At 42.6% G+C, this 26,991-nt stretch overlaps 1 protein-coding gene across 8 annotated transcripts in view; it reads left to right on the top strand.

Moving 5' to 3' along the window:
• TNK2 (tyrosine kinase non receptor 2) overlaps positions 1 to 26,991 on the top strand; it is a 350,655-nt gene that overhangs the window by 310,298 nt on the left and 13,366 nt on the right. For 7 of the 8 annotated variants that reach the window (XM_077290239.1, XM_077290240.1, XM_077290237.1 and 4 more), the window contains 3 exons: positions 383 to 427; positions 4,104 to 5,539; positions 21,360 to 21,455. In XM_077290239.1, coding sequence (XP_077146354.1) covers positions 383 to 427; positions 4,104 to 5,539; positions 21,360 to 21,455 — 1,577 coding nt within the window. The remainder of the gene's footprint in view (positions 1 to 382; positions 428 to 4,103; positions 5,540 to 21,359; positions 21,456 to 26,991) is intronic. The other variant, XM_077290235.1, reaches the window with a different exon arrangement.

Raw genomic sequence — 26,991 nt, 5'->3', positions numbered from 1 at the left:
CCGGTGTATGTCACCGTGTATGTTACCACCAAACAGATCTTCAAGCTTGATTTCTACTTCAACTCTTTTTTTAGTGTAAACTAATTTTTGATCTGAAAAACCTTAACATAAGTTTAAACTATGCAAAATTGGATGTGTGAAAGAGGGCCTTAATATTGACCAATATATGACACTTTTATGTTTGTTATTCTTTCATTACTACTGCTTGCAGTTACTTTTTTGCCATAATTCACTTTGCTGTTGTATTTCATCATATCTTTAAAATGATTTGTGTGTCATGCAGCCTCCTGCTTTCAGAAATAATTTTAATTTGCATGCCTGTGCCTCATCTTAATCAGTTACTGGCTTTTTTTCCAATGCTTCATGGCCTTTCTTCTCTCAGGAGAGCCTCCGCCTCGCCCTCCTCAACCTGCTGCCCTGGTTAAGAGTAAGTGTCTTCCCTCCCTCTTCAGTGCACCTTGCTCCTGCCCACTCTGTACCCTTGTACTTTCTCTCTCTCAAGGTACAGCGCGTACAATCTATGGATTAACTCTGTGCTGACGTTGTCCTAACACGTGTGCAGTGGAATTAGTGACTTGATACCTCTGAGTCTTAACCTTTTATATACATGTCACAATTGCAAAAGCATTACCTTATTACGGTAACTTTTAAATGTGCAAAGACTAAAGACTTATTTTTCTGCCATATTCATGATCAACTAGATTCTGCTCTTAAAGGGAATGTCTTATCAGAAAATTACTTTCTGTTTAAATCATCTGTGTCTTAAATTAATGAATTTAAAAAAAAAAATGTTGGCAGCAGTGTTTTTTTCTTCCATTACAATCTGTATTAAAAAAAAATGTTATCTTGTAATTTTGACATTGACCACTGGGGCTATTCTAGTCTTTTCAGGAAACTCACATGCAGATTAGTAGCAATAGACTGACGCAGGCCTTATCTTTTGTATAGAAGCATCTAATGAGCACGTGCAAATGTCATTGTGAAGGGAGGAGTAAATGGGTCATCTGCATCACGTATTGTGATTGGTGGATCTTATGTAATGCAACAGTCCTGCCTCTGATGATAATGAGCCCGTTGAAACTCTTCCTAAGGGTACGTTCACACAGGACTTTTTTGCTGCTTTTTTTTGCTGCTTTTTTTATGCTAATTTTCAGCTGCTTTTTACAGTACCAGTAAAGCCTATGAGATTTCAGAAATCTCATGCACACACGTTGGTTTTTTGTTTGATCAGTATTTTCTGCTTTGCTGCGTTTTTTGGACATAGGGCATGTCACTTCTTAAAGCGTTTTTGCTGCGTTTTTGCAGCGTTTTTTCACCCATTGACTTGAATGGGTGATGAAAAAAAAGCTGAAAAAACGCTGAAAAAACGCATGTAGCATTATTTGCTGCGTTTTTTGTGCAGAAAATCATGGCCAGCAGGAAGGGATCTCACAGCCAAGAGCTTAGGGGTGTGGTTAGTGAGGTGTGAAGAGCCATTGTGAGTCATTGTGAGGTGTGAAGAGCCATTGTGAGGTGTCCTCATTGTGATCTATTGTGAGGGAGTTCCTGGTAGTGAGGTGTGAAGAGCCATTGTGAGGTGTGAAGAGCCATTGTGACCTGACCTAGCAGCTGAAAATTGGCATAAAAAAAGCAGCAAAAATCTGCAGCAAAAATCTGCAGCAAAAAAAAGCAGCAAAAAAGTCCTGTGTGAACGTACCCTAAAGGACATTTTTATTGGGCTTTTTTTCCTGTGTTAAAACCACGTTAATGTGCATTGCTTTATTGGCAGAAGTTTTTTTTTGTTAGGTGTGTGACATTACAACTTAGTTAATATATGAATTATGACTTGTACTGATGAAAACGCATGAAAAACTCCAGAGGTACTAAAACACATTGGGCATTGAGTGTACTAGGACTGGAGTTTACGGTAATTAACTGGTCCTACTTCAGAGTATGGCAATAAATGATTTGTTGCATTTCACACACAAATTCTAAGGCGGCACATGTTTACCTGTTCTCTCTTAGACAAGCAAATGCTGCAAGCAGGAGTAGATTTGCGCCGTAATTTACACCAGTTTCTAGTGCCCTTTTGAAGGTAATGAGAGAAGCACAAAGCAGAATATGCCCTTCCAGTTGTCAATAATGGCTTACACAAAATGGACCGATGATAAATGTTAGTCCGGTAGGGCTCTGCTGTGCTGCACTTGTCTGGCTGTGTCCCTTTCGAAGACTCTGAATGAAGCAGGGTACACATGCCCAACTAATGGTCAATTCAGACTGGCCATTGCACTTGTTGAGTGCATGAGAAAACAGGTCCCCAGTTTTATTGATTTATAGAATGGACAGAAGATACATGTTTTATAATGAATAGCAGTTTCCACTTGAATGAAAATGAAATAGCATAAAATATACAAAATATGCTGGATCAATATGCCTTAGTATGTGGCGTAGAGGATCACGCGCTTAGGTAGGTATTAGGTAGTGTTCACCCTGTCACTGGATTCTGGTTTCAAAGCAATGTGATGTTTACTTTCCACAGATTGCACAATGCCAGACAGAAACCATAAACATAAATTCCTAGTCTTGTCCAAGTGGTAAGTTTTCTCCTTGTGGAGAGTGGCATGGCAGGTCTGACACGCCAGTATGAGGAGACTTAAATGCCTGGCATGCTCCTTTGGGAAATTTAAATATGCAAATTGTCTCTTCAGAGAGGAAGAGTACTTGAACTCTAGTGCCACCTATTGGATGTAGCAATCCTACAAGTCAATGTCAACCCTTTAATGAGCCTTGCAATATGACTAAGGATAAAAGCACAATCAGAATGTCAATTGACTTGTAGGATTGCTACTTCCAATTGGTGGGGCTAGAGTTCAAGACTTCTTCCTCTCTGAAGAGACAATTTGCATGGTCTTGTCCAGGTGATAACAAAACAAAACAGACCCTGGTTACTCATACACTGCTGAGCTAGTCCCAGCTCTGTGAAACAAACCGCAATTGTCCATATTAACCACTGATAATTGTAGTTTGAAGTTTGATGCACACAGCCTGTGCAGACTCTTCTCATAAAGATTCTGGCTTTTCTCTTCAATTCCACTCTGGACAGCTTCCTCCAGCTGACTAGTGTGAATACAAAGCATGGTTATATGCAGAGGCCGCCAGGTGAAAGTCAGAGCCTCTAGAGCAGTGTTTCCCACAGTTATCACGGCCCCCAACAGGTATTGTCTTCAGGATTCCCATAGTGTTGCACGCACAAATGAGAGAATTACTGATGCCTTGATGATACTTCCATACCCTGTGCAATGCTAAGGAAATCCTGAAAACATGACATGTTGGGGGCCATCAGGACTGGAGTTTGGGAAACACTGCTGTAGAGCCTACCTGTGGACTATAGAAATTACTTTGCCATTAGACACACCCAAGGTTTAGATAGCAGAAAATGGGGGGATGTATTTAATATAGATAAACTTTTCTATTGGTGTTCAGAAGTAGATGGGTCAATATTACAAATTTTAATGCACTTGTGTAGAATTGATAGATAAAATCTATTTTTGGCGTTTATCTGCAATTTGTGTATTATACAAATATACAGCGCAAACATTATGTACTTTTTATGCAGCGCACACCCATACACATCACTGCTGCATGCACACACAGCTCTGCTACATCAACACAAACACGGCTCTGCTACATCATTAATCCCACTGACACACACATGCTATGCTTATAATATTACTTTCTGAAGTTCTTCCAAACTTATGACGTGACTAATCACTTGATTAAACAGTCATTGAGCTGTCTAGAACTTGCAGCATCCATGGTAGCTTTCTCTTTTTGCTTACACTGATCAGATAGTTCAGCGTTGGGCAGGCAGAAAGAGATACCACTGGGTTCTCTCATTGTTCGGGAAGGACACTGTGTCAGCAATCTCCTCAATGATATGAAGCTTCCTCTAAACCATAACATACACACACAAGATTTTTTTTTTTTTGCTAAAATGTGCATCTACAATATACAGTCGCTTGTGTGATGTGGTATCTGCGTTAAGTAAATCTTTATGTATTTATGAATAATATTTACTAGAGCTTCTCCAAGAAATAAACTTCTACCTATGCTTACCATCTTAGAACCAACTTATCATCCTATCAACGGTGAGGACGACTCTCTGTCAGCTGGAATCAAGAAGCTTTCCCTCAAGAAGACCACAACCAAAGGACTTAAATTGGTTAAACCTTCTGCAAGGGTAGCGGGTACCAAAGTGACTGACCGGCACCTTCTTGGAATTAAAAGTTGCAGCTTTTCTTCAGGAGATGTGGCTTTGATAGACTTTGGAGAAGATATTAGTCCATTAAGCCCAGGGTTTGTTTCTCCTATATCTGAAAAGACTGCTCCTTCTTTAGCTAAATTGGCTATGGATGCCTTCTCATTGCTTGATAAAACCCCTCCCCAAAGTCCCTCGCGCTCACTTCCTCGTCCTCTTCATCCAACACCTGTGGTTGACTGGGATACAAAACCGCTTCCAGCTCCTCCAGCTTATGATGAGGTGGCACAAGATGATGATGATTTAGAAGTATACGCTATAAATAGTCCTGAAGTTTTGGAAAACAGAGATAAAGTATCAATAAACCTACTTCAGAAGGCTAGAGACAAAGGAGAAACCAACTATGGTTATGTACAAGAAAATGAGAGAGGCCAAGTTAGGATTAGAATAGAGGACAATCTGTTCCTGCCTACAAAGGATATGAAACAGTCCACCTTTTCTCAAACATCTGAACTATTTGAGGAGCTGCAGCAAGAATGCATGAAGAAGCTCAATGTTCCTCTCTCCTCTTCTCTTGCATCAACTCCTAGCCCAAGCTCATCTGTTGCGAATATGAATGTAACACTTTCGGAAGACAAACCACAAATACCACCACGCATTCCCATCCCCCCCAGACCAGTCAGACGCAATGAGCATGAACGTTTGTCTGGAGAGCTGTCTCCTGCTTTTGGGGCTGAAGATGTTGGGCGGGCACCCTTACTACCACCACGGGACCCATTGTCCCAGCCATCATCTAGGACTCCGAGCCCTATGGCTTTCCATGTAGGTTCTCCACAGCAGAGATCAAACCTCTGTTCTCCCATGTGCGTTGGACTTTCTACTTCTCCAGGAAAACCTATGCCCACCACCCAAAGCTTTGCTTCAGACCCTAAATATGCCACCCCAAAAGTTATACTAGCACAGGGTAAGGACATTCCCAAGGGCCCTTGCATCTTGCCTATTGTAAAAGATGGTAAGAAGGTTAGCAATACTCATTACTACCTTTTGCCTGAGAGACCATCATACTTGGACAGATTTAATAAATTTTTAAAAGAGGCTGGAACTCCAGAGGAGACATCGGTGAGCAAAAGCATCACTACAGCCACTGTAAGGCCAATGATGCAGCAGACGGATGGTAAAGCAAACTTTTCATCTAACAACAGCAACTGTTCATCCAAGAGTTATGTGAAGACATCTTGCAGCTTGCAAAAAATTGTTTATGACGGCCTAGATAACTTCAGGCACTCAGATCTAATCCGACAGGTGAGTTTCCTCTCATTACCTAACAATATGCTGTTGTGAAAATGCAAAACTTGTATCTGGAAATAATAAGTTTATTTATATAGCGCCAAAATATTCCGCAGCACTTTACAATTGAGTGGGAAAGGTAACTGCACGTTATTGTATGTCAAGATTAAAGGGAACCTGTCACCCTTCCCCCCCCCCCCCCAGGCGTTTCTAACTAAAAGAGCCAACTTGTGCAGCACTAATGCTGCATGTCCCCACAAAACCCCTGCCCAAATAATACACCGGAGACAAGTTTTAACAGTGGCATAAAATGGCCGTGCGGTTTTATTCAGGGTTACATAAATACCTTAAAATATTTCCAATAAATAAACTTCCATATAATATATTTCAAATTTTCCAAAATTCCAAATGTCCAAATCCACCCATACATGAATGATTTTTCCCCACAATTAAAACCACACGACAGGAGGAACGACTGTATAAAGGGAGGGAGGGTGGGCTCTTCTTTGCTCTGTGCCAGCAACTGAGGTAAATAGAACTGCCAATCAGGCTATATAACTTAAAAAAACGCCAAAAGTTCTTACAACCAATCAAAATGCAGCAGGCTTGCCGCTCAAAATTGGCTAAAAATAGACTGTCACAAATCACCACAGATTCTGACTTTGTGTTAACATAAAAATGGCTCAAAATAAAAGCCCTAACAAAAACTACCCGAGCAGGGTTCATGAGGACATGAGACCCCCGCTGTATTGCTTTATGGCTTGAGCGGGGGGGCTTACATTCTGACAAGGTGCAGCAAAAAAGAGAAAAGACTAGACTAATGATGGTATGCACACCCGAAAATTATACATAATCAGAAAACTTTTATTATTACACCTCAAAAAAGACAGACACAGATAAAACCATTTAAAAGGGCCTAAGATATAGGACCGATAAGTGACACCCCTATATATCACAAATAAAGTATAGTACAACCAAAAAAATGTACTAATTATAAGCAAATATGCATAATATAATAGGCTGTACAGATATAAATGACAAAATGTCTCTTGCTCATAGGTTAAATAAGTCAAGTCTCCGAGTATTGAACCAAAACAAAAAAGAATGTCATGACACATAATGTGCTGCAAACATATACACACATAATTGAAACCCTATAAAATAGGCATGACTATAATGAGTAACAGTGTTATCTAAGCATGCTCAATGCCTGGAAAGCCCAAATACTAATATTCATATCACGATGTTAGGCTTGAATGTAGGCACAGACCCCACAATGATATATACTAAGTCCCAATGCCTAAGTCTTCTGATTTATTCACACTGCGGGGCGGGATCTCGGGCAGGGCGGCCGCACAGGCGCAGTCAGCTAGACTGCAAATGAGGACAGAGGACGGGCTGCGCCTGCCCAAGTCAGGAGAAAAGAGCGCAGGCGCCGACTCATTTGAAAACAGCGGTGAGGAGGCGGCGCCCGGCGCCAAGAAGACTTGAGTGACGGCCATGTGGCGTCCGCAGCAGGGGGGAAAGACCTGCCCCCAGGACTGATTAAAGGTATTTGGGACAAATTACAAAACGGATTATTTCTGCAGTTACAGCACCAATAACTAAGAGAGCCACCTTGTCAGAATGCAGCTTTAGTGCTGCACAAGGTGGCTCTTTTAGTTACAAACGCCTGAGGGGGGTGACTGGTTCCCTTTAAAGTAATACGGTACCAAGATATATATCTTTCCTGTAAGATTAAAGTATACTTCCGATGATTGAAAAAATGTTGTTTCTAAGGCTGGTTTCACATTTGCGTTTGTGGCCGCAGCATTTGTACCGCATATAAACGCATGCGTCGTGTTTTCCTATATTTAACATTGAAAACACATGCGTTTTTTTTGTTCGCGTTTTGCCACGTTTGACGACGCATGCGTCGTTTGCGGCTTGGCGCGGAAATGCAACATGTAGTAATTTCTAAAGGCGTCTATTTGCCACCAGGAAACACATGCGTTCGATCGCGCAAGGATTGCGACAAAAAAAACGCATTGCTGTCAATGTAAACGTATGCGTTTTTAAGCACATGCTTTTTGTTGCTTTTTTGAACGCATGCGATGTACAGTAAAATCACACTGACAGGTTACAATAGAGTAGATATATACACATAGAATAGGTATATATACATATATATATGTCAGTGAGACACCTATGTATATATATTTATATTTAATGCAGCGCTAGATAGCATAAAAGCCGCTAATTCAATTACCGGCTTCTGCTATCTCCTTCACAAACCCGACAGGATATGAGACATGGTTTACATACAGTAAACCATCTCATATCTCTTCTGTTATTACACATTCCTCTTCAGTAATGTAAGAAGTGTCTGTGTGTCAAATTTGGGGGCTCTAGCTATTAAATTAAAGGGTTAAATGGCAGAAAAAATTGGCGTGGGCTCCCGCGCAATTTTCTCCGCCAGAGTGGTAAAGCCAGTGACTGGGGGCAGATATTAATAGCCTAGAGAGGGTCCATGGTTATTGGCCCCCCCTGGCTACAAACATCTGCCCCCAGCCACCCCAGAAAAGGCACATCTTGAAGATGCGCCTATTCTGGCACTTGGCCACTCTCTTCCCACTCCCGTGTAGCGGTGGGATATGGGGTAATGAAGGGTTAATGTCACCTTGCTATTGGAAGGTGACATTAAGCCAGATTAATAATGGAGAGGCGTCAGTTATGACACCTATCCATTATTAATCCAATAGTACTAAATGGTTAATAAAACACACACACATTATTCCCAAAGTATTTTAATGAAATAAAGACACATGCTGTTGTAATATTTTATTAGACTCTTAATCCACCTGAAGACCCTTTGTCACCTGAAACAAAGTTTAAAAAAACAAACAACAATATTCCTTACCTTCCGTCGTTCTGTCCCACGTTGTAAATCCATCTGAAAGGGTTAACTAGTTTTACAAGCAGAAGCCTGTTAATGCAGCCGCCCCTGCTTGTAAAAACCCAGGGAATGAATGGATTGGAGGGGAATGACCTGTAGTTACCTTGAGTCGCGGTGATGCGCCCTCTGCTGGATGTCCTCATAAAAACTCGAGCGTAGGAACTTTTACCAGGCTCGAGTTCATATGAGGACATCCAGCAGAGGGCGCCTCACCGTGACTCAAGGTAACTACAGGTCACTCCCCTCCAATCCATTCATTCCCTGGGTTTTTACAGGCACGAGCACTGCTTTTGCAGAGCTCCTGGCTGTAAAATGATTTAATTCCTTCAGATGGATTTACTTCGTGGGACTTGACCTGAGCGAGGGAAGGTATGAGATATTGTTGTTTTTTTATTTTTCCTTTGTTACAGAACGAGGGTCTTCAGGTGGATTACCAGTATAATAAAATACCTGTGTCTTTATTTCATTAAAGGACTTTGTAATAATGTGTGTGTGTTTTCTTAACCATTTTGTACTATTGGATTAATAATGGATAGGTGTCATAATTGACGCCTCTCCTTTACTGGGGTGGCTGGGGGCAGATGTTTGTAGCCAGGGGGGGCCAATAACCATGGACCCTCTCTAGGCTATTAATATCTGCCCCCAGTCACTGGCTTTACCACTCTGGCGGAGAAAATTGCGCGAGAGCCCACGCCAATTTTTTCCGCCATTTAACCCTTTAATTTAATAGCTAGAGCCCCCAAATTTGACACACAGACACTTCTTACATTACTGAAGAGGAATATGTAATAACAGAAGGGATATGAGATGGTTTTCTGTATGTAATCCATGTCTCATATCCTGTCGGGTTTGTGAAGGAGAGAGCAGAAGCCGGTAATTGAATTAGCTGCTTTTATGCTATCTAGCGCTGCATTAAATATAAATATACATATATAGGTGTCTCACTGACATATATATATGTATAAATACCTATTCTATGTGTATATATCTACCCTATTCTAACCTGTCAGTGTGATTTTACTGTACACCGCGCTGAATTACCGGCTTGATTTTTCTCTTGTGAAATTTCTCATCATGCACACCATAAATGCAAACGAAACGCAGAAAAAAAACGCATGTAAACGCGTACAAACGCGGCGTTTTTTAACAGCATGCGTCAACGCATGCGTAAAAAAAAAACGCTGCGTTTGTACGCGTTTATATGCGTTTTTTTTCCACCACTTGCGGATGCGTTTTAAACGCTGCGGATTTAAACGCAAATGTGAAACTAGCCTAAATAAATTAGCAGTTTTTGCTTCTAAATAGCATCATGAAACATCTGCTGTGCATGCTGCAAGGCTGATCATTACTGTGCACTAGGAGACACACTGTCCTGCTCTGTCTTATAGGGTTCCGATCCAGTTCTAGAGCCAATTCTGTGTAAAGTAATGTGATTCTACAGGTACAGAGCATGTAAAACAGCAGGCCACCACTACTGAGTGCACAGCTCATTGTGGTCATATGGACAGATATTCTAATTTCTGCTTAGGAACTCTTGAGATTTTTCAAGGTTACCTTTAGTATCTGTGCTGCCTCTCTGATTAACCCCCTTCAGGGTCAGAGGTATTTCCGTTTTTAAATTTTTGTTTTTTGCTCCCCTTCTTCCCAGAGCCATAACTTTTTATTTTTTAACCCCTTCATTACCTTGGGATTTTCCGAGTTCGTTTTTCGCTCCCCTCCTTCCCAGAGCCATAACTTTTTTATTTTTCCGTTAATATGGCCATGTGAGGGCTTATTTTTTGCGGGACGAGTTGTACTTTTGAACGAGTTTTTACCATGGTTTTACCATGTCGTGTACTAGAAAACGGGAAAAAAATTCCAACTGCAATCCCACACATGTTTTTTGTTTGGCTTTTTTGCTAGGTTCACTAAATGCTAAAACTGACCTGATATTATGATTCCCACGTCATTATGAATTCATAGACACCAAACATGTCTAGGTTCTTTTACCTAAGTGGTGAAAAAAAATTCCAAACTTTGCTAAAAAAAAAAAAAATGTTGCCATTTTCCGATACCCGTAGAGTCTCCATTTTTCGTGATCTGGGGTCGATTCAGGGCTTATTTTTTGCGTTCCAAGCTGACGTTTTTATTGATACCACTTTTGTGGAGATACGTTCTTTTGATCGCCTGTTATTGCATTTTAATGCAATGTCGCGGCGACCAAAAAAAACGTAATTCTGGCGTTTCTAATTTTTTTCTCGCTACGCTGTTTAGCAATCAGGTTAATGCGCTTTTTTATTGATAGATCGGGCGATTCTGAACGCGGCGATACCAAATATGTGTAGGTTTGATTTTTTTTTTTATTGTTTTATTTTGAAAGGGGGGTGATATAAACTTTTATATATTTTATTATTTATTTCACATTTTTTTAAACTTTTTTTTTAAACTTTTGCCATGCTTCAATAGCCTCCATGGGAGGCTAGAAGCTGGCACAACTCGTTCGGCTCAGCTACTTAGCAGCGATCATCAGATCCCCACTTTTGAAGTCCACTCTGTCCGCATCTACTTTTGAAGTCCACTCTGTCCGCATCTACTCCCCCTACAACCTCCAAATGGCCGTCATATACCGACCTCCAGGCCTGACCACTGCCTTTATTGACCAATTCTCCACCTGGCTCCTTCACTTTCTCTCTGCTGACATTCCCACCATCATCATGGGTGACTTTAATATCCCCATTGACACCCACCAGTCAGCAGCCTCCAAACTTCTGTCCCTTACTTCATCCTTTGGACTTACTCAGTGGTCCTCCTCAGCCACCCACACAGACGGACATACATACATTAGACCTGGTCTTCACCCGTTTATGCTCCCTATCTAACTTCACTACCTCCCCTCTCCCTCTATCTGACCACCATCTACTCACTTTCTCATCCCTGTCCTCTTCACCTGTCACCCACGTCCAGCACCATGCGCACCCACGCAGGAACCTCACACACCTAGACACCCACACACTCCCTGACCCACTGTCCTCTATATCCTCACTCCACGACACAGACACTGCCACTGCTTTCTACAATGCCACTCTTGCATCAGCTATTGACACGGTTGCCCCTGTCATGCATAGCAGAGCGCGACGAACCAATAGACAACCCTGGCACAATAGCATCACTAAAAAGCTTCGGCAAGTATCGAGATTTGCAGAACGGCATTGGAAGAAAACGCACTCACAAGATGACTTAAGTGCACTCAAACAAGCAACACTGGCATTCAAATCAGCTCTCACCTCTGCAAAACAGGCCTACTTCACAGCCCTTGTATCTCCCTTATCCCACAACCCCAAACAGTTGTTCAAAACTTTTAACTCCCTCCTCCGCCCACCACTGCCGCCTCCGAGTTCCCTAATCGTTGCCGAGGACTTTGCCACGCACTTCAAAAATAAGATAGACCAAACAAGGCAAGTCTTTGTTGTCCAACCACCACAACCCCTTTCTGTGAGAGACCAATGGCCAAACCCCATAACTTCACTCTCCAAAATCTCTGAAGAGGAGCTTGCTCATCTTCTGTCCAAATCACACCTCACCACTTGTGCACTTGACCCCATCCCACCTCCTCCCCAACCTCACCACCACACTAATCCTATCCCTAACCCATCTCTTCAACCTTTCACTAACTTCTGGTACCTTCCCCTCTGCCTTCAAACATGCCACAATCGCACCTATCCTCAAAAAGCCATCCCTTGACCCAAGCGCTATGTCCAGCTATCGCCCCATATCATTGCTCCCATTTGCATCCAAACTCCTTGAGCAGCACGTCCATGCTGAACTTTCCTCTCACTTTGCATCTAACTCTCTCTTCGACATCCTACAATCTGGCTTCCGTCCCCACCATTCCACTGAGACTGCCCTAACCAAACTTACTTACGACTTATTTACAGCCAAAGCTAACAGACAATTCTCTATACTCCTCCTCCTAGACCTGTCCTCTGCCTTCGACAAAGTTGACCACTGCCTCCTACTACAGATCCTCTCTTCCTTTGGGGTCAAAGACATTGCCCTATCTTGGATCTCCTCATACCTTGCCAACCGCACATTTAGCGTTTCCTACTCCCATACTACCTCTTCATCTCGCCCCCTCTCTGTTGGTGTCCCTCAAGGCTCTGTCCTAGGACCCTTACTCTTCTCAATCTATACACTCGGCCTGGGACAACTCATAAGGTCCTATGGCTTCCAGTACCATCTATATGCCGATGACACTCAGATCTACCTCTCTGGCCCAGATGTCACCTCTCTGATCTCCAGAATCCCAGGGTGTCTATCAGCCATATCCTCCTTCTTCTCCTCTCGCTTCCTCAAGCTCAATGTGGACAAATCTGAACTAATTATCTTTCCTCCATCTCGCATATCTTCCCTACCTGATCTATCTATCAAAATAAATGAAATTACACTTTCCCCTGTGCCCAAAATCCGCTGCCTCGGAGTAACCCTTGACTCCGCCCTGTCCTTCAAACCGCACATCCAAGCTCTCGCCACCTCCTGTCGCCTCCAGCTCAAAAATATTTCCAGAATCCGTCCTTTCCTCAACCCACACTCTACCAAAATGCTCGTGCATGCCCTAATCATCTCCCGCCTCGACTACTGCAACATACTCCTCTGTGGCCTACCTTCTAACACTCTCGCACCCCTCCAGTCCATCCTTAACTCTGCTGCCCGCCTAATTAATCTCTCTCCTCGCTACACTCCTGCTTCCCCTCTTTGCAAATCCCTTCACTGGCTCCCAATTTCTCAGCGTATCCAGTTTAAACTACTAACACTGACCTGCAAAGCCATCCATAATCTTTCTCCTCCGTATATTTCCACACTAATCTCTCAATATCTTCCCTCACGTAATCTCCAGTCCTCCCAAGACCTCCTTCTCTCCTCCACACTTATTCGCTCCTCATCCAATCGCCTCCAAGACTTCTCCCGAATATCACCCATCCTCTGGAATTCAGTGCCTCAACACGTCCGGTTATCCACTACTTTTGGATCCTTCAAAAGAAACCTGAAAACCCATCTCTTCAAAGAAGCTTACAGCCTGTAAAGACCACACAGCCACCTCAACACCATTGGAGCTACTGCAACCCCCGACCTACTGTCTCCTTCCCCATAATCCTGTAGAATGTAAGCTCACAAGGGCAGGGTCCTCGCCCCTCTGTACCAGTCAGTCATTGTTAGTTTTGTTTACTGTAAGTGATATTTGTATTGTGATGTAACCCCTTCTCATGTACAGCACCATGGAATTAATGGTGCTATATAAATAAATAATAATAATAATAATGTAGCTGAAATGCAGGCTTGCTATGAGCGCCGACCACAGGGTGGCGCTCACAGCAAACCGGCATCAGTAACCATAGAGGTCTCAAGGACCTCTATGGTTACTATGCAGAAGCATCGCTGACCCCCGATCATGTGACGGGGGTCGGCGATGCGCTCATTTCCGGCCCGATGGCCGGAAGCGCCGGTTAAATGCCACTGTCTGTGTTTGACAGCGGCATTTAACTAGTTAATAGCGGTGGGTGGCTCGCGATTCCACCCGTCGATATTGCGGGCACATGTCAGCTGTTTTGAACAGCTGACATGTCCCGGCTTTGATGCGGGCTCACCGCCGGAGCCCGCATCAAAGCGGGGGGTTCTGACCTCGGACGTACTATCCCGTCCGAGGTCAGAAAAGGGTTAATCAATATGGCAACGTGGGGGCTTGTTTTTTGCAGGGCAAGTTGTACTTTTGAAAGAAATCATTGGTTTTAGCATATCATGTACTGGAAAACGGAAAAAAATTCCAAGTGCGGTGAAATTACAAAAAAATGCACTCCCACACTTGTTTTTTGTTTAGCTTTTTTATTAGGTTCACTAAATGCTAAAACTGTCCTGCCATTATGATTCTCCAGGCCATTATGAGTTCATAGACACCAAACATATCTAAGTTGGTATTTATTTAAGTGGTGAAAAAATATCCAAAGTTTGGTTAAAAAAAACAAAATGGCTCCATTTTCCGAGACCTGTAGCATCTCCATTTTTTTGTGATCTGGGCCCTGTGAGGGCTTATTTTTTGCACGCCGAGCTGATGTTTTTATTGATACCATTTTCGTGTAGATGCGATCTTTTGATCGCCCGTTTTTGCATTTTATTGCAATGTAGCAGCGACCAAAAAAAGGTTTTGAATTTTTTTTTCTCGTTAAGTCATTTAGCGATCAGATTAATTATTTTTTTTATATTGCTAGATCGGGCGATTCTGAACACAGCGATACCAAATATATGTATGTTTGATTTTTTTTTTTATTGTTTTTATTTTGAACGAGGTGGAAAAGAGGTGATTCGAACTTTTATATATTTTTTTTATTTTTAATAACTTTTTTTACTTTTTGCATGCTTCAATAGTCTCCATGGGAGACTAGAAGCTGCACTTCTTCGATTGTCTGTGTATAGCAGAAATGCTCACTTACTATAAGCACTGACCACTGGGCGTTGCGCATAACAATCTGGCAATGACAGTCATAGAGGTTTGCTTCAGACCTCTGGGTGTCATGCTGACCCATTGGTGACCCGCAATCATGTGATGAGGTCACCGATGGGTGGGATTAACGACACGCTTCTGGTAAGCACAAGTTAAATGCCGCTGTCAGAAATTGACAGCTTCATTTAACTAACATCCGTGGGTGGATCGCGATTCCGCCCACGGCTGTTGCGGACACGTGTCAGCTGTATATATCAGCTGACGTGCCCGGAAAGGTGTGGGCTCAGCGCCGGGCCCGCACTAAACAGGGGGAGTCCGACATCGGCATACTATTTCGCCTGATGTTGGAAAGGGGTTCATGTCCTCGCCTGGACTGATAGTTTTGGTTGGTGGCCCTCTCATGGCAGGTACCATGTTCTTTCCATTTGATGATAATGGATTTGATGGTTATCTCAACAACTTTGTCCCTGACTTGTTTGGCGATCTTTTTGGTCTTCATGCCTCTATCCGTCAGGAACAATATTCGCACTAACTCGTAATGGAACAATGTGCCTGTCAAGCACAGGCTAGAAAAATGCCTAGAATATCTAATTTTCTCAATTTCAGTGATCTAAAAGTGATCAGAGACCTTCATAGGGATGTAATAAAAGAGACTACACATTATCAGGTGCAAAACAAACCCATTTACTCAACATAAAAGTAATAACTTTGATATACACAAATTTCAAAACTCCCACCAAGCACACTTTCATTTATAAGAAAATCTGCCTTATTTATATGAAATATCCACAAACCTTTCTCTATCCATTCATAAAACAAGCTAAATAAACAATAGTAATGACTAAAAACATTACATACCAACCTTATAAAGTGTGATGTGTTCGGGACCAATGAGCCTGAGAAGCCAGCACAGCTATATCTTCCTTCCTGAAGCTCTGCAGACCAACTGTGGTATCAGGTTTCACACAGCAGCTAGAGCCAGGAGACTATCTAGAGGGAGGGGGTTTCCTGAAAATCTGGTGAGAAGGGAGAAATTAAAGTAGAAGAGCTGCGCCTGTCAGATCCATTGTTCCTGAGGGAGGGTGGTGTTGCAGCCTCTGGCCTTTCAGAAAGGTGTGTATATACTGAAAGACAATGTGACACTTAGATTGCACAGAGGTAGACTTCCTTTCACTAAGCATGTGACTTAAGGTAATTTCTGTACTAGAAATTTTTAGGGGCTTCAAAGCAAAAGGAGTGAATGCATATGCACATGCAAATTTTTAGTTATTTCCCATAAACTTAATTTATGCCTATGTTTTTCTCACTTCATTTCACCAACTAAGACTTTATTGCCAATTAGTGTTGAGCGATACCTTCCGATATTCAAAAGTATCGGTATCGGATTGGATCTGCCGATATCAAAAAATATCGGATATCGCCGATACCGATACCAATACAAGTCAATGGGACACAAATATCGGAAGCTATCGTGGATGGTTCCCAGGGTCTGAAGGAGAGGAAACTCTCCTTCAGGCCCTGGGATCCATATTCATGTAAAAAATGAAGAATAAAAATAAAAAAATATGGATATACTCACCCCTCCGACGGACCCTGGACCTCAGCGGTGCAATCGGCAGCCTCCGTTCCTAAGAATGCAGTGAGTGTAGGACCTGCGATGACGTCGCAGTCACATGAGCGGTCACGCGACCAATCACAAAACCGCGACGTCATCGTAGGTCCTACACTCACTGTATTCTTACGAACGGAGGCAGATGCTTGCACCGGTGAGAGCCAGGGGCCGTCGGAGGGGTGAGTATATCCATATTTTTTATTTTTATTCTTTATTTTTTACATGAATATGGATCCCAGGGCCTGAAGGAGAGTCTCCTCTCCTTCAGACCCTGGGAACCATACGCACCGCACACGCCTGGGAACTTATAGGAACTTCCGATTCCGATATCACAAAAATATCGGAACTCGGTATCGGAATTCCGATACAGCGAATATCGGCCGATACCCGATATTTGCAGTATCAGAATGCTCAACACTATTGCCGATGCATCACATACAAATCGGATTACAAAAATATTTAAACACAGGTTGTAATGTAGCAAAATAGGTAAAAAGCCAAGGGGGGATGATGTAAATGGCCTCTTCAGAAGGAAGAGGACTTGATCTCTGGTGCCACCTATTGGATGTAGCAATCCTAATAGTCAATATTGTCCCTTTATGGAGCCCTGCCAAATGACTTGGGATAAGAAGCCAAACCAGAAACGCAAAACATTTGCAGACACACGTTTCAAGTCCTCTTCTTTCTGAAGGGGCTGCTTGCATATTTAAATTGCCAGATGAGCATTGCATGGCCTATAAAGCCCCCGTCACACTAAGCGAGGTCGCTAGCGAGATCGCTGCTGAGTCACAAGTTTTGTGACGCAACAGCGACCTCAGTAGCGATCTCGCTATGTTTGACACGTAGCAGCGACCAGGCCCCTGCTGTGAGATCGCTGGTCGTGTCGGAATGGCCTGGACCTTTTTTTGCTCGTTGAGGTCCCGCTGGGTAGCACACATCGCTGTGTTTGACACCTTACCAACGACCTCGTTGACTACAACGTCACACAGGACGTCCCTCATCGAGGTCTGAATCGTCATAATAGCTGCCATGCGACAGGGTCACAACGACCAACGACATCGTTGTACAGGTCGCCGCATCGCTGCTGCGTCGTTGGGAAGATCTCACTGTTTGACATCTCACCAGCGACCTCATAGCGACGCAGCAACGATCCCTGACAGGTCGTATCGTTGTCGGGATCGCTTTAGCGTCGCTAAGTGTGACGGGGCCTTTAGTCTCACTTGCTTGGCACTCTCCATAAGGAGAATCGCTCCCATTTAGATCATAATACAGATGAAGTGTACCCAGTAGCTACTGATACAAAAGAAGATTAATTGATGTGATTAGTAGATATGATGGTAAGGACAGTTTCAACATACGGAACTGTACGGTATCTGGAAATGAGGAACCCTGATCCTCGGATGTGTGAGACCATTCACTGCTGTCTGTATTTACAATGTTTAATACCCGAGAAGAGCTTGTTTGCTATACACATAAATAGGGCAATGGGACTTTGACATGTGATCTCTGTGTTAATAATTTACTCATGTATGAGATACCAAGATTTATAGGCGTAGTAGCCTGCACATATTAAATCATTGGCAAGATCGTTAAAGGCTCCATGCACATTGCTATTGCTTCAATTGATCTAAAATAACATTAAGCAACTTTGCTAATGGTCTTGATTCCAAATATCCCACCATTTTTTTTACAGCTTGTCTCCATGTTTACAGACTACTAAAATCCCAGGAGTCAACTCAACTTGCAGTCATGTGTTACTATCTATTTTAGAGGAAGCAGATAAAAATATTTCTAAAATTATTTTTTCCTAATGTCACATTACTTTAGGGGATTTAAAGTTGCAGAAAATGGTTGAAATCAAGTTTAGAGCAGTAGGTTTTGAAAAGTGATTGGGCTGGAACTGGACATGTGGTTTCAGCATGGCCATGCGTTGGAATGAGTTAAATGCTGTTGTACTTACATCTGTGGTCAGAATTATTGGCACTCTTAAGGCTATGTGCACACGATGCGGATTTTTCTGCGGATCCACAGCTGCGGGTCCGCAGCAGTTTTCCATGAGTTTACAGTACAATGTAAACCTATGGGAAACTGAAAACGCTGTGCCCATGTTGTGGAAAAATCCGCAGTGGGCCATTCTACGTGTGCACATACCCTAATAGTTTATTATAAAAAAACAAAACTGTACCTTCAGAAATAAGTTGATCTTCTATGCTTCTATAACAGATTTGTGTTTTCCCAATTGTCACTTTAACAGGGCGAGCATGCTCAGTGTAATGCATATATTACACCTGCTTTATTGGCATAGAGAAAGATCGACTCTGTTCTCCCTACATATGCAAGAGAGAATGGCCTAGCTCCATCCTGACAACATCTATATTATTCTTCTGCCACAGAAAATTACTGGGAGGCAAAGGAATTATCGGAGCAGCTCACTGAAGAGCTGGTGTCTGGGGAAAGCCATAAAAGTGAGGAGTACTTCAAGGGGCAGGAGCATGTGTGTATGGAGGGAACGATGCAGCAATTTGATGTCAGGCAGTGAGGCAGATCAATCAGAGGATATTATTACTGGGGGTAGTTTCATCATGAAGAACAGAGGTGGAATTTAAATAGGAGCCAAAACTTGCACATCTATACTGCTTTTAGTGCCAAGAAAGTGAGCGGGATGGGCAAATGTTAGCTGTACACAGCACAGAAGTGTAAAGGGGAGAGCCAGGAAGACAGGCTACGTAGAATGGGAAATGTAGATTCCTAGGCTAAAACTGTGGTAATAACTGATGCTGTACCACCCATTTAACTAAATGAAAAGATCCAGAACAGTGAGGGATGAAAAGTGACATGCAATGTATAGAGCTAACCCAGGTTTTGCACAGTACACTGTATATCTAAAAAGTTATGCTAGCACAAAGGTTTATAAAAAAAAAAAAAGTTTCTTTATGGGAAATCCCTTTAAAGAGGACCTTTCATCAGTTTGAACTTGTTAAACTGACCACCACATAATGGAATATTGGCCACCCAACTGAGTAAAATGTGGTTTTTATTTTTTAATTTCTCCTCTCTGTTGTGAAGATATTAACATGTAAAGTTTAGGTTAGAATTTGTTCTAGTTAAACAGTGTTACCACAGATTTCTCTCTGGGGGCATGCTCTTCTCCCACTGCATGAGGTTGACCAAACCATAAACAGGCAACAACACACAGGAGAAAAAAAGGGCACACCGTCATCTCCTCAGTTGTCTCTGCATCTACTGCACATAAATACATCAGAGCTGAGTAATGTATCACTACAAACCGTTCCAGATCTCAATTTATGGCAGACAGTGTTGGGGAAGTTAACAGTTGACAGCACTTTGAGATGAGATCTGGAAATGTCTGAAATGATGCATAACTCAGCTTTGCTTCATCTTTACAGAGTAGCTGCATTCTAGAGTTATTTGTCATTACATACCCTTCCAGATCATGGTAGCCAGTGTGGGGAAGGGTGAGAGATGACAGCCGTGTGAAATGAGATCTGAAACTCTAATAATCCATAACTCAGCTCTGCTGTATCTCTATACTGTAGTTGCAGAGATCAATGAGGAGAGGAATGTTTGTTTTTTTTCTTCTGTGTGATGCTGCCTGCTTATGATTGGTCAACCTCATGTAGGGGAAGAAGTACACGCCCCAGACAAGTCTCATATAACGCCCAGTTGAACTAACACCTAAACTTTACAAGCGATCTTTGCCTTACTGAGGACCAAATGAAAAAATAAAAACTACGTTTTAATCATCTCTGCAGCTACTATTCCACGATGTAGCCAGTTTCACATGCTCAAACCGATGAAAGGTCTCTCTTGGCAGTCTTTTTAGTTATGTGGGTCTTATTTTCAAATACAATTGTACAGCAAAGTTTCCTACTTTATATTTAAATTGTCGTTTTATTTAGTATTTTTTTTTTTATAAATCAATAGTACATGTGAAAATAAGAAGCTTTGCCCAATACCTTTTTAGATGAATCAGCTTCCTTCTCCATCTGAATTGATCTTTCAAAATAGAAAAAAAATAGATAGATTTTCCCACTATTGAGAATGGAGATGATAGTTGGGGAATTTGCAGCACATCTGTGTCTGCCTCTAGCTCTTCCACCTTCCTTCTCCATAGAATTTTAAAAGCCACAACTGTCACCTTTTCAGTAATGTGAAAATCTGTCTTCACTGAATACATATTCTACCATTGAGAATGTAAGATCAGTCCAGGAGGAGAAGGAAGCAAATTTCTCTGATAATTTAAAAATTAAATCAGTGATTACTCTTTAAGTATTTTTTCCACTTCAACCACAGTAGTATAGGAAAATAATGTACTTCCATGGGGGGTGTGGCAGTACAAAAAAGTAAATAAATCAATTGCACAAAAAAATATTAGAAATTATTGCCTCTCTTCCCCTCCCCTCCCTACCCCCCCATCGCTCCTCCCTCCCCTCTTTTCCTCTCCCGCCCTCATTCCCAAATTGCTTGTTTATCTTTAAATTAAAATCTTTGGAAAAAGAAATTATTGCCTCAGTTTTCTTCATTAGTTCTGCTTTTATGATGTGCATCTTGGGTTTTTTAGGGTAGAGGGTGATGGTTTAGAAGTCTGATGTTAATTGTCAATCTGTTTAGATTGAACAATAACAAATCACAGTTCTGAACCAAGCGTTCCTTAGATTATTCACAAAGCTTAAAGGCATTCTGAACCTCTTAATAAGTGCTAGAAGATATACCAATGTATTTATCATCAGTTATTTATTTTGAAGGTGATTAAATCTATTTGTGATGTAATTTCACAAACCTTTCCCTTTTTCAGGTTCAGGACACGGTACATGGTGTGACAACAGAAGAATGCCAGACGGCTCTGCAGAACCATGCCTGGAATGTCCAGAAAGCTATCCAATACCTAAAGGTATTACCTGAAGTCTGTATGATAAAATATATTGGCAATATTAACAAATTATTGGCACCTAATGAGTTAACACTCACTTGAACTTACAAAAAACAGTTATCAGACAGTTTTTCTGGGGATATGTACCATATTTTTCGGACTACAAGATGCACTTTTTTTCCAAAAAATGTTAGGGGAAAATGGGGGTGCGTCTTATAGTCACAATATACTTACAAATGATGCGGCAGTGGCAGCGGCGGCGGTCCCGATGCAGCCTCCCTTCCTATGCTGGTGTGGCTGTGCTGCGGGCAGGGGCTGTGCTGCGGGCAGGGGCTGTGCTGCGGGCAGGGGCTGTGCTGCGGGCAGTGGCTGTGCTGCGGGGCTGTGGCAGCGGCTCTCAGGGCTCCGACGGCATTTCGTCAAAGCCCAGAGGCCCCCCGCTCATCCGTTAATGGCATGTTGTGGTGGCCTCTGGGAAAATGGCCGCCAGGCCGGCGCACGCTCAGATTCAAATCTCGTCAACGAGATCTTGTCTCCCGAGATCTCGGGGCGAGATCTCGGCAACAAGATCTGAATCTGAGCGTACGCCAGCCCAGCGGCCATTTTCCCGGCGCCCATGTTCCTGGAGGCCACCGCAACATGCCATTAACGGATGAGCGGGGGGCCTCCGGGCTTTGACGAAATGCCGTCGGAGCCCAGAGAGCCGCTGCCACAGCCCCGCGGCACATCCCTTGCCCCGGAGCACAGTCACTATTTCGGAGCCCAGCCCCTGCCCTGGAGCCCAGCCACTGTTCTGGAGCACAGCCACTACCCCGGAACACAGAGCCTCCACCCCTGCCCAAGCACAGAGCACCGCACCAGCCTGGGATGGGATTTCCTGAAGGCCAACGCACCAGCCTGGACCACCGAAAGACCCCTGTGACCACTGCTCCACCTGTGCCGATCCCTTCACTGGTAAGCTGAATTCGGACTGTAAGACGTACCCCCATTTGAAATATTTTTTTTTCCCTTATTTTTATTCTGAAAATTTGGGGTGCGTCTTATGGTCCGAAAAATACAGTACTTTCTTCTCCCTGTATAATGCTAATCATCAGCAAGCAACAACACTCAAAGGAAGGAACACCCACCAATAGTGTGAGATGTGATGACAGACAGCTCTGATCTCCTGGTCCATCCTCTTGTATGAGTCAGTATGGGTTAATGACAATGGGCAGTGCAGGTAAGTTTATTTAGGTGTCACATTACAAAACCTATCATCTGCTCTGCACCATTATAGAATGCTGTATATAAGCCCTGAAAGGGGGTGGTCGTAACAAGTTGTATCTTTGAATGACACCATTTATTTTCTCATGTGATACTGGAAAGCGGGGGGAGGGGGGATTCAAGTTGGCTAAAAAAAGCACAATTCCACAATATTTTTTTTTTGTACACAAACAGAAAAAATTACCTGGCAGAATGATTCTCCGGGTCAATACAATTACGAAGATATCAAACATGCATTCAGTGGGTTCCAAAAGTATTCAGACCCCATTTACATTTTTCACTCTTTGTTTCATTGCAGCCATTTGGTAAATTCAAAAAAAGATAATTTGTTCTCATTAATATACACTCTTCACCCCATCTTGACTGAAAAGAAACAAATGTAGAATTTTTTGCATATTAAAAAAGAAAAACTGAAATATCACATGGTCATAAGTATTCAGACCCTTTGCTCAGACACTCATATTTAAGTCACATGCTGTCTATTTCCTTGTGATCCTCCTTGAGATGGTTCTACTCTTTCATTAGAGTCCATCTGTGTTTAATTAAACTGATAGGACTTGATTTGGAAATGCACAGACACCTGTCTATATAAGACCTCACAGCTCACAGTTCATGTCAAACCAAATGAGGATCAAAGGAACTGCCCAAGGAGTTTAGAAACAGGATTGTGGCAAGGCACAGATATGGCCGAGGTTACAAAAGAATTTCTGCAGTGCTCAAGGTTCCTATGAGCCCAGTGGCCTCCATAATCCGTAAATGGAAGAGGTTTCGGACCACCAGAAGTCTTCCTAGACCTGGCCGTCCACCCAAACTGAGCAATCATGAAAGAAGAGCCTTGGTGAGAGAGGTAAAGAAGAACCTCAAGATCACTGTTGCTGATCTCCAGAGATGCAGTAGGGAGATGGGAGAAAGTTCCACAAAGTCAACTATCACTGCAGCCCTCCACCAGTCAGGCCTTTATGGCAGTGTGGCCCGACGGAAGCCTCTCCTTAGTGCAAGACATATGAAAGCCCACATAGAGTTTGTTAAAAAACGCATGAAGGACTCCCAGACTATGAGAAATAAGATTCTCTGGTCTGATGAGACGAAGATAGACCTTTTTGGTGATAATTCTAAGCAATATGTGTGGAGAAAACCAGGCACTGCCCATCACCTGCCCAATACAATGCCAACAGTGAAACATCGTGGTGGCAGCATCATGCTATGGGGGTGTTTTTCAGCTGCAGGGACAGGACGACTGGTCGTCTTTGAAGGAAACATGAATGCGGCCAAGTACAGAAATATCCTGAATGAAAACCTCTTCCAGAGTGCTCTGGACCTCAGACTTGGCCGAAGGTTTGCCTTCCAACAAGACAATGACCCTAAGCACACAGCTAAAATAACAAAGGAGTGGCTTCAGAACAACTCTGTGACCATTCTTGATTGGCCCAGCCATAGCCCTGACCTAAACCCAATTGAGCATCTCTGGAGAGACCTGAAAATGGCTCTCCACCAACACTCACCTGACGAAACTGTAGAGGATCCACAAATCCAGGTGTGAAAAACTTGTTGCATCATTCCCAAGAAGACTCATGGCTGTACTAGCTCAAAAGGTGCTTCTACTCAATACTGAGCAAAGGGTCTGAATACTTATGACCATGTGATATTTCAGTTTTTCTTTTTTAATAAATTTGCAAAAATGTTTACATTTCTGTTGTTTTCAGTCAAGAAGGGTTCAGAGTGCACATTAATGAGAAAAAAATGATCTTTTTTGAATTTACCAAATGGCTGCAATGAAGCAAAGAGTGAAAAATGTAAAGGGCTCAGAATACTTTACGTACCCACTGTAGGTTATTTGTTTGGTAAATCATTTCGCTATTTTCTGAAACCTATAACTTTTCAATTTTTGGTCAATGCATCTGTTTGATGGCTTCTTTCTTGCACAGAGAACCACTGTTTCTATTGATACCATTTTGGGGTAGATATGTTTTGGTCACCTCTTATTGCACTATTTTGCAGTGTTGCGACAGTAATTCTGTTATTAGTTTTTTTTTTTCTCATTATGCTACTTACCGATCAGATTAAGTAATTTTATATTTTGATAGATCAGACTTTTACCGATGTTACAATGCACGTGTATTTTTTAAAATTTACTTTTAATGGGGTAAAAGGGGAAGTGATTTGAACTTTTTAACTTTTTTCATATTTTTAACCCCCTAGTGACCGAGGCAATTTTGACCTTAACCCTTTCACGACATGCGCCGTACATGTACTGCACATGCCGTGAATCCCCCTTTGATGTGGGCTCCGGCGCTGAGCCCACATCAAAGTCGTTGCATGTCAGCTGTTTTGTACAGCTGACATTTGCGCGCAATAGCGGCGGGTGAAATCGCTATTCACCCGCCGCTATTAACCTGTTAAATGCCGCTGTCAAACGCAGACAGCGGCATTTAACTAAAGATGTCGGCCGGAAATGACGTCATCGCCGACCCCCGTCACATGATCGGGGGTCGGCGATGTGTCAGGACAGTAACCATAGAGGTCCTTGAGACCTCTATGGCTACTGATGCCGGCCTGCTGTGAGCGCCCCCCTGTGGTCGGCGCTCACAGCACACCTGCATTTCAGCTACATAGCAGCGATCATCAGATCGCTGCTATGTAGCAGAGCCGATCGGGTTGTGCCAGCTTCTAGCCTCCCATGGAGGCTATTGAAGCATGGCACAGGTAAAAAAAAAATGTTTTTAAAAATATGTAAAAAAATTTAAAAAATATAAAAGTTTAAATCACCCCCCTTTCGCCCCATCCTAAATAAAACAATAAAAAAAAAATCAAACCTACACGTATTTGATATCGCCGCGTTCAGAATCGCCCGATCTATCAATAAAAAAAAGCATTAACCTGATCGCTAAACAGCGTAGCGAGAAAAAAATTCAAAACGCCAGAATTACGTTTTTTTGGTCACCGCGACATTGCATTAAAATGCAATAACAGGCGATCAAAAGAACGTATCTGCACAAAAGTTATATTATTAAAAACGTCCGCTCGGCACACAAAAAATAAGCCCTCACCCGACCCCAGATCACGAAAAATGGAGATGTTTCAGGTATCGGAAAATGGCACTTTTTTTTTTTTTTTAAGCAAAGTTTTGCATTTTTTTTCACCACTTGGATAAAAAATAACCTAGACATATTAGGTGTCTATGAACTCGTAATGACCTAGAGAATCACAATGGTAGGTCAGTTTTAGCATTTAGTGAACCTAGCAAAAAAGCCAAACAAAAAACAAGTGTGGGATTGCACTTTTTTTGCAATTTCACCGCACTTGGAATTTTTTTCCCGTTTTCTAGTAAAAGACATGGTAAAACCAATGGTGTCGTTCAAAAGTACAACTCGTCCCGCAAAAAATAAGCCCTCACATGGCCATATTGATGGAAAAATAAAAAAGTTATGGCTCTGGGAAGGAGGGGAGTGAAAAACGAAAACGCAAAAACGAAAAAGGGCCGCGACTTGAAGGGGTTAATCCCCAGAGTTTTTTCCGGTTTCGCATTTTCGTTTTTCATTCCCCTTCTTCCCACAGCCTTAACTTTTTTATTTTTTCGTCAATATGGCCATGTGAGGGTTTGTTTTTTGTGGGACAAGTTGTACTTTTGAACGACACCATTGGTTTTACCATGTTATGTACTGGAAAAAAATTCCAAGTGCAGTGAAATTGCAAAAAAAGTGCAATCCCACACTTGTTTTTTGTTTGGCTTTTTTACTAGGTTCACTAAATGCTAAAACTGACCTGCCACTATGATTCTCAAGGTCATTACGAGTTCATAGACACTAAGCATGTCTAGGTTCTTTTTTATCTAAGTGGTGAAAAAAAATTCCAAACTTTGTTAAAAAAAAAAAAAAAAAAATACACCGTATATACTTGAGTATAAGCCGAGAATTTCAGCCCATTTTTTAGGCTGAAATTGCCCCTCTCGGATTATACTTGAGTCATTCCCAGGGGTCGGCAGGGGAGGGGAAGTGGCAGCTGTCTAATAATACTCACTTGCTCCTGGTGCGGTCCCTGGTTCTCCGGGCGCTGACAGCTTCCTGTATTGAGCGGTCACATGATACCCCTCATTACTGTAATGAATATGGACTCCACTCCCATAGGGGTGGAGCCGCATATTCATTACTGTAATGAGCGGTACCATGTGACCGCTCAATTACATGATGAAGCTGTCGGCGCCCGGAGAGCCAGGGACCTGCTTGACCACGCAAGGAGCAGGTGAGTATAACGGGGGCATATTCACCTGTCCCACGTTCCACTGTCCACGCCGCTC

Source organism: Ranitomeya variabilis, chromosome 2 (genome assembly GCF_051348905.1).
Source record: "Ranitomeya variabilis isolate aRanVar5 chromosome 2, aRanVar5.hap1, whole genome shotgun sequence".
NCBI lineage: Eukaryota > Metazoa > Chordata > Amphibia > Anura > Dendrobatidae > Ranitomeya > Ranitomeya variabilis.
The sequence above is the reverse complement of the archived record's forward strand: the minus strand, read 5'-3'. Positions and strand labels throughout refer to the sequence as shown.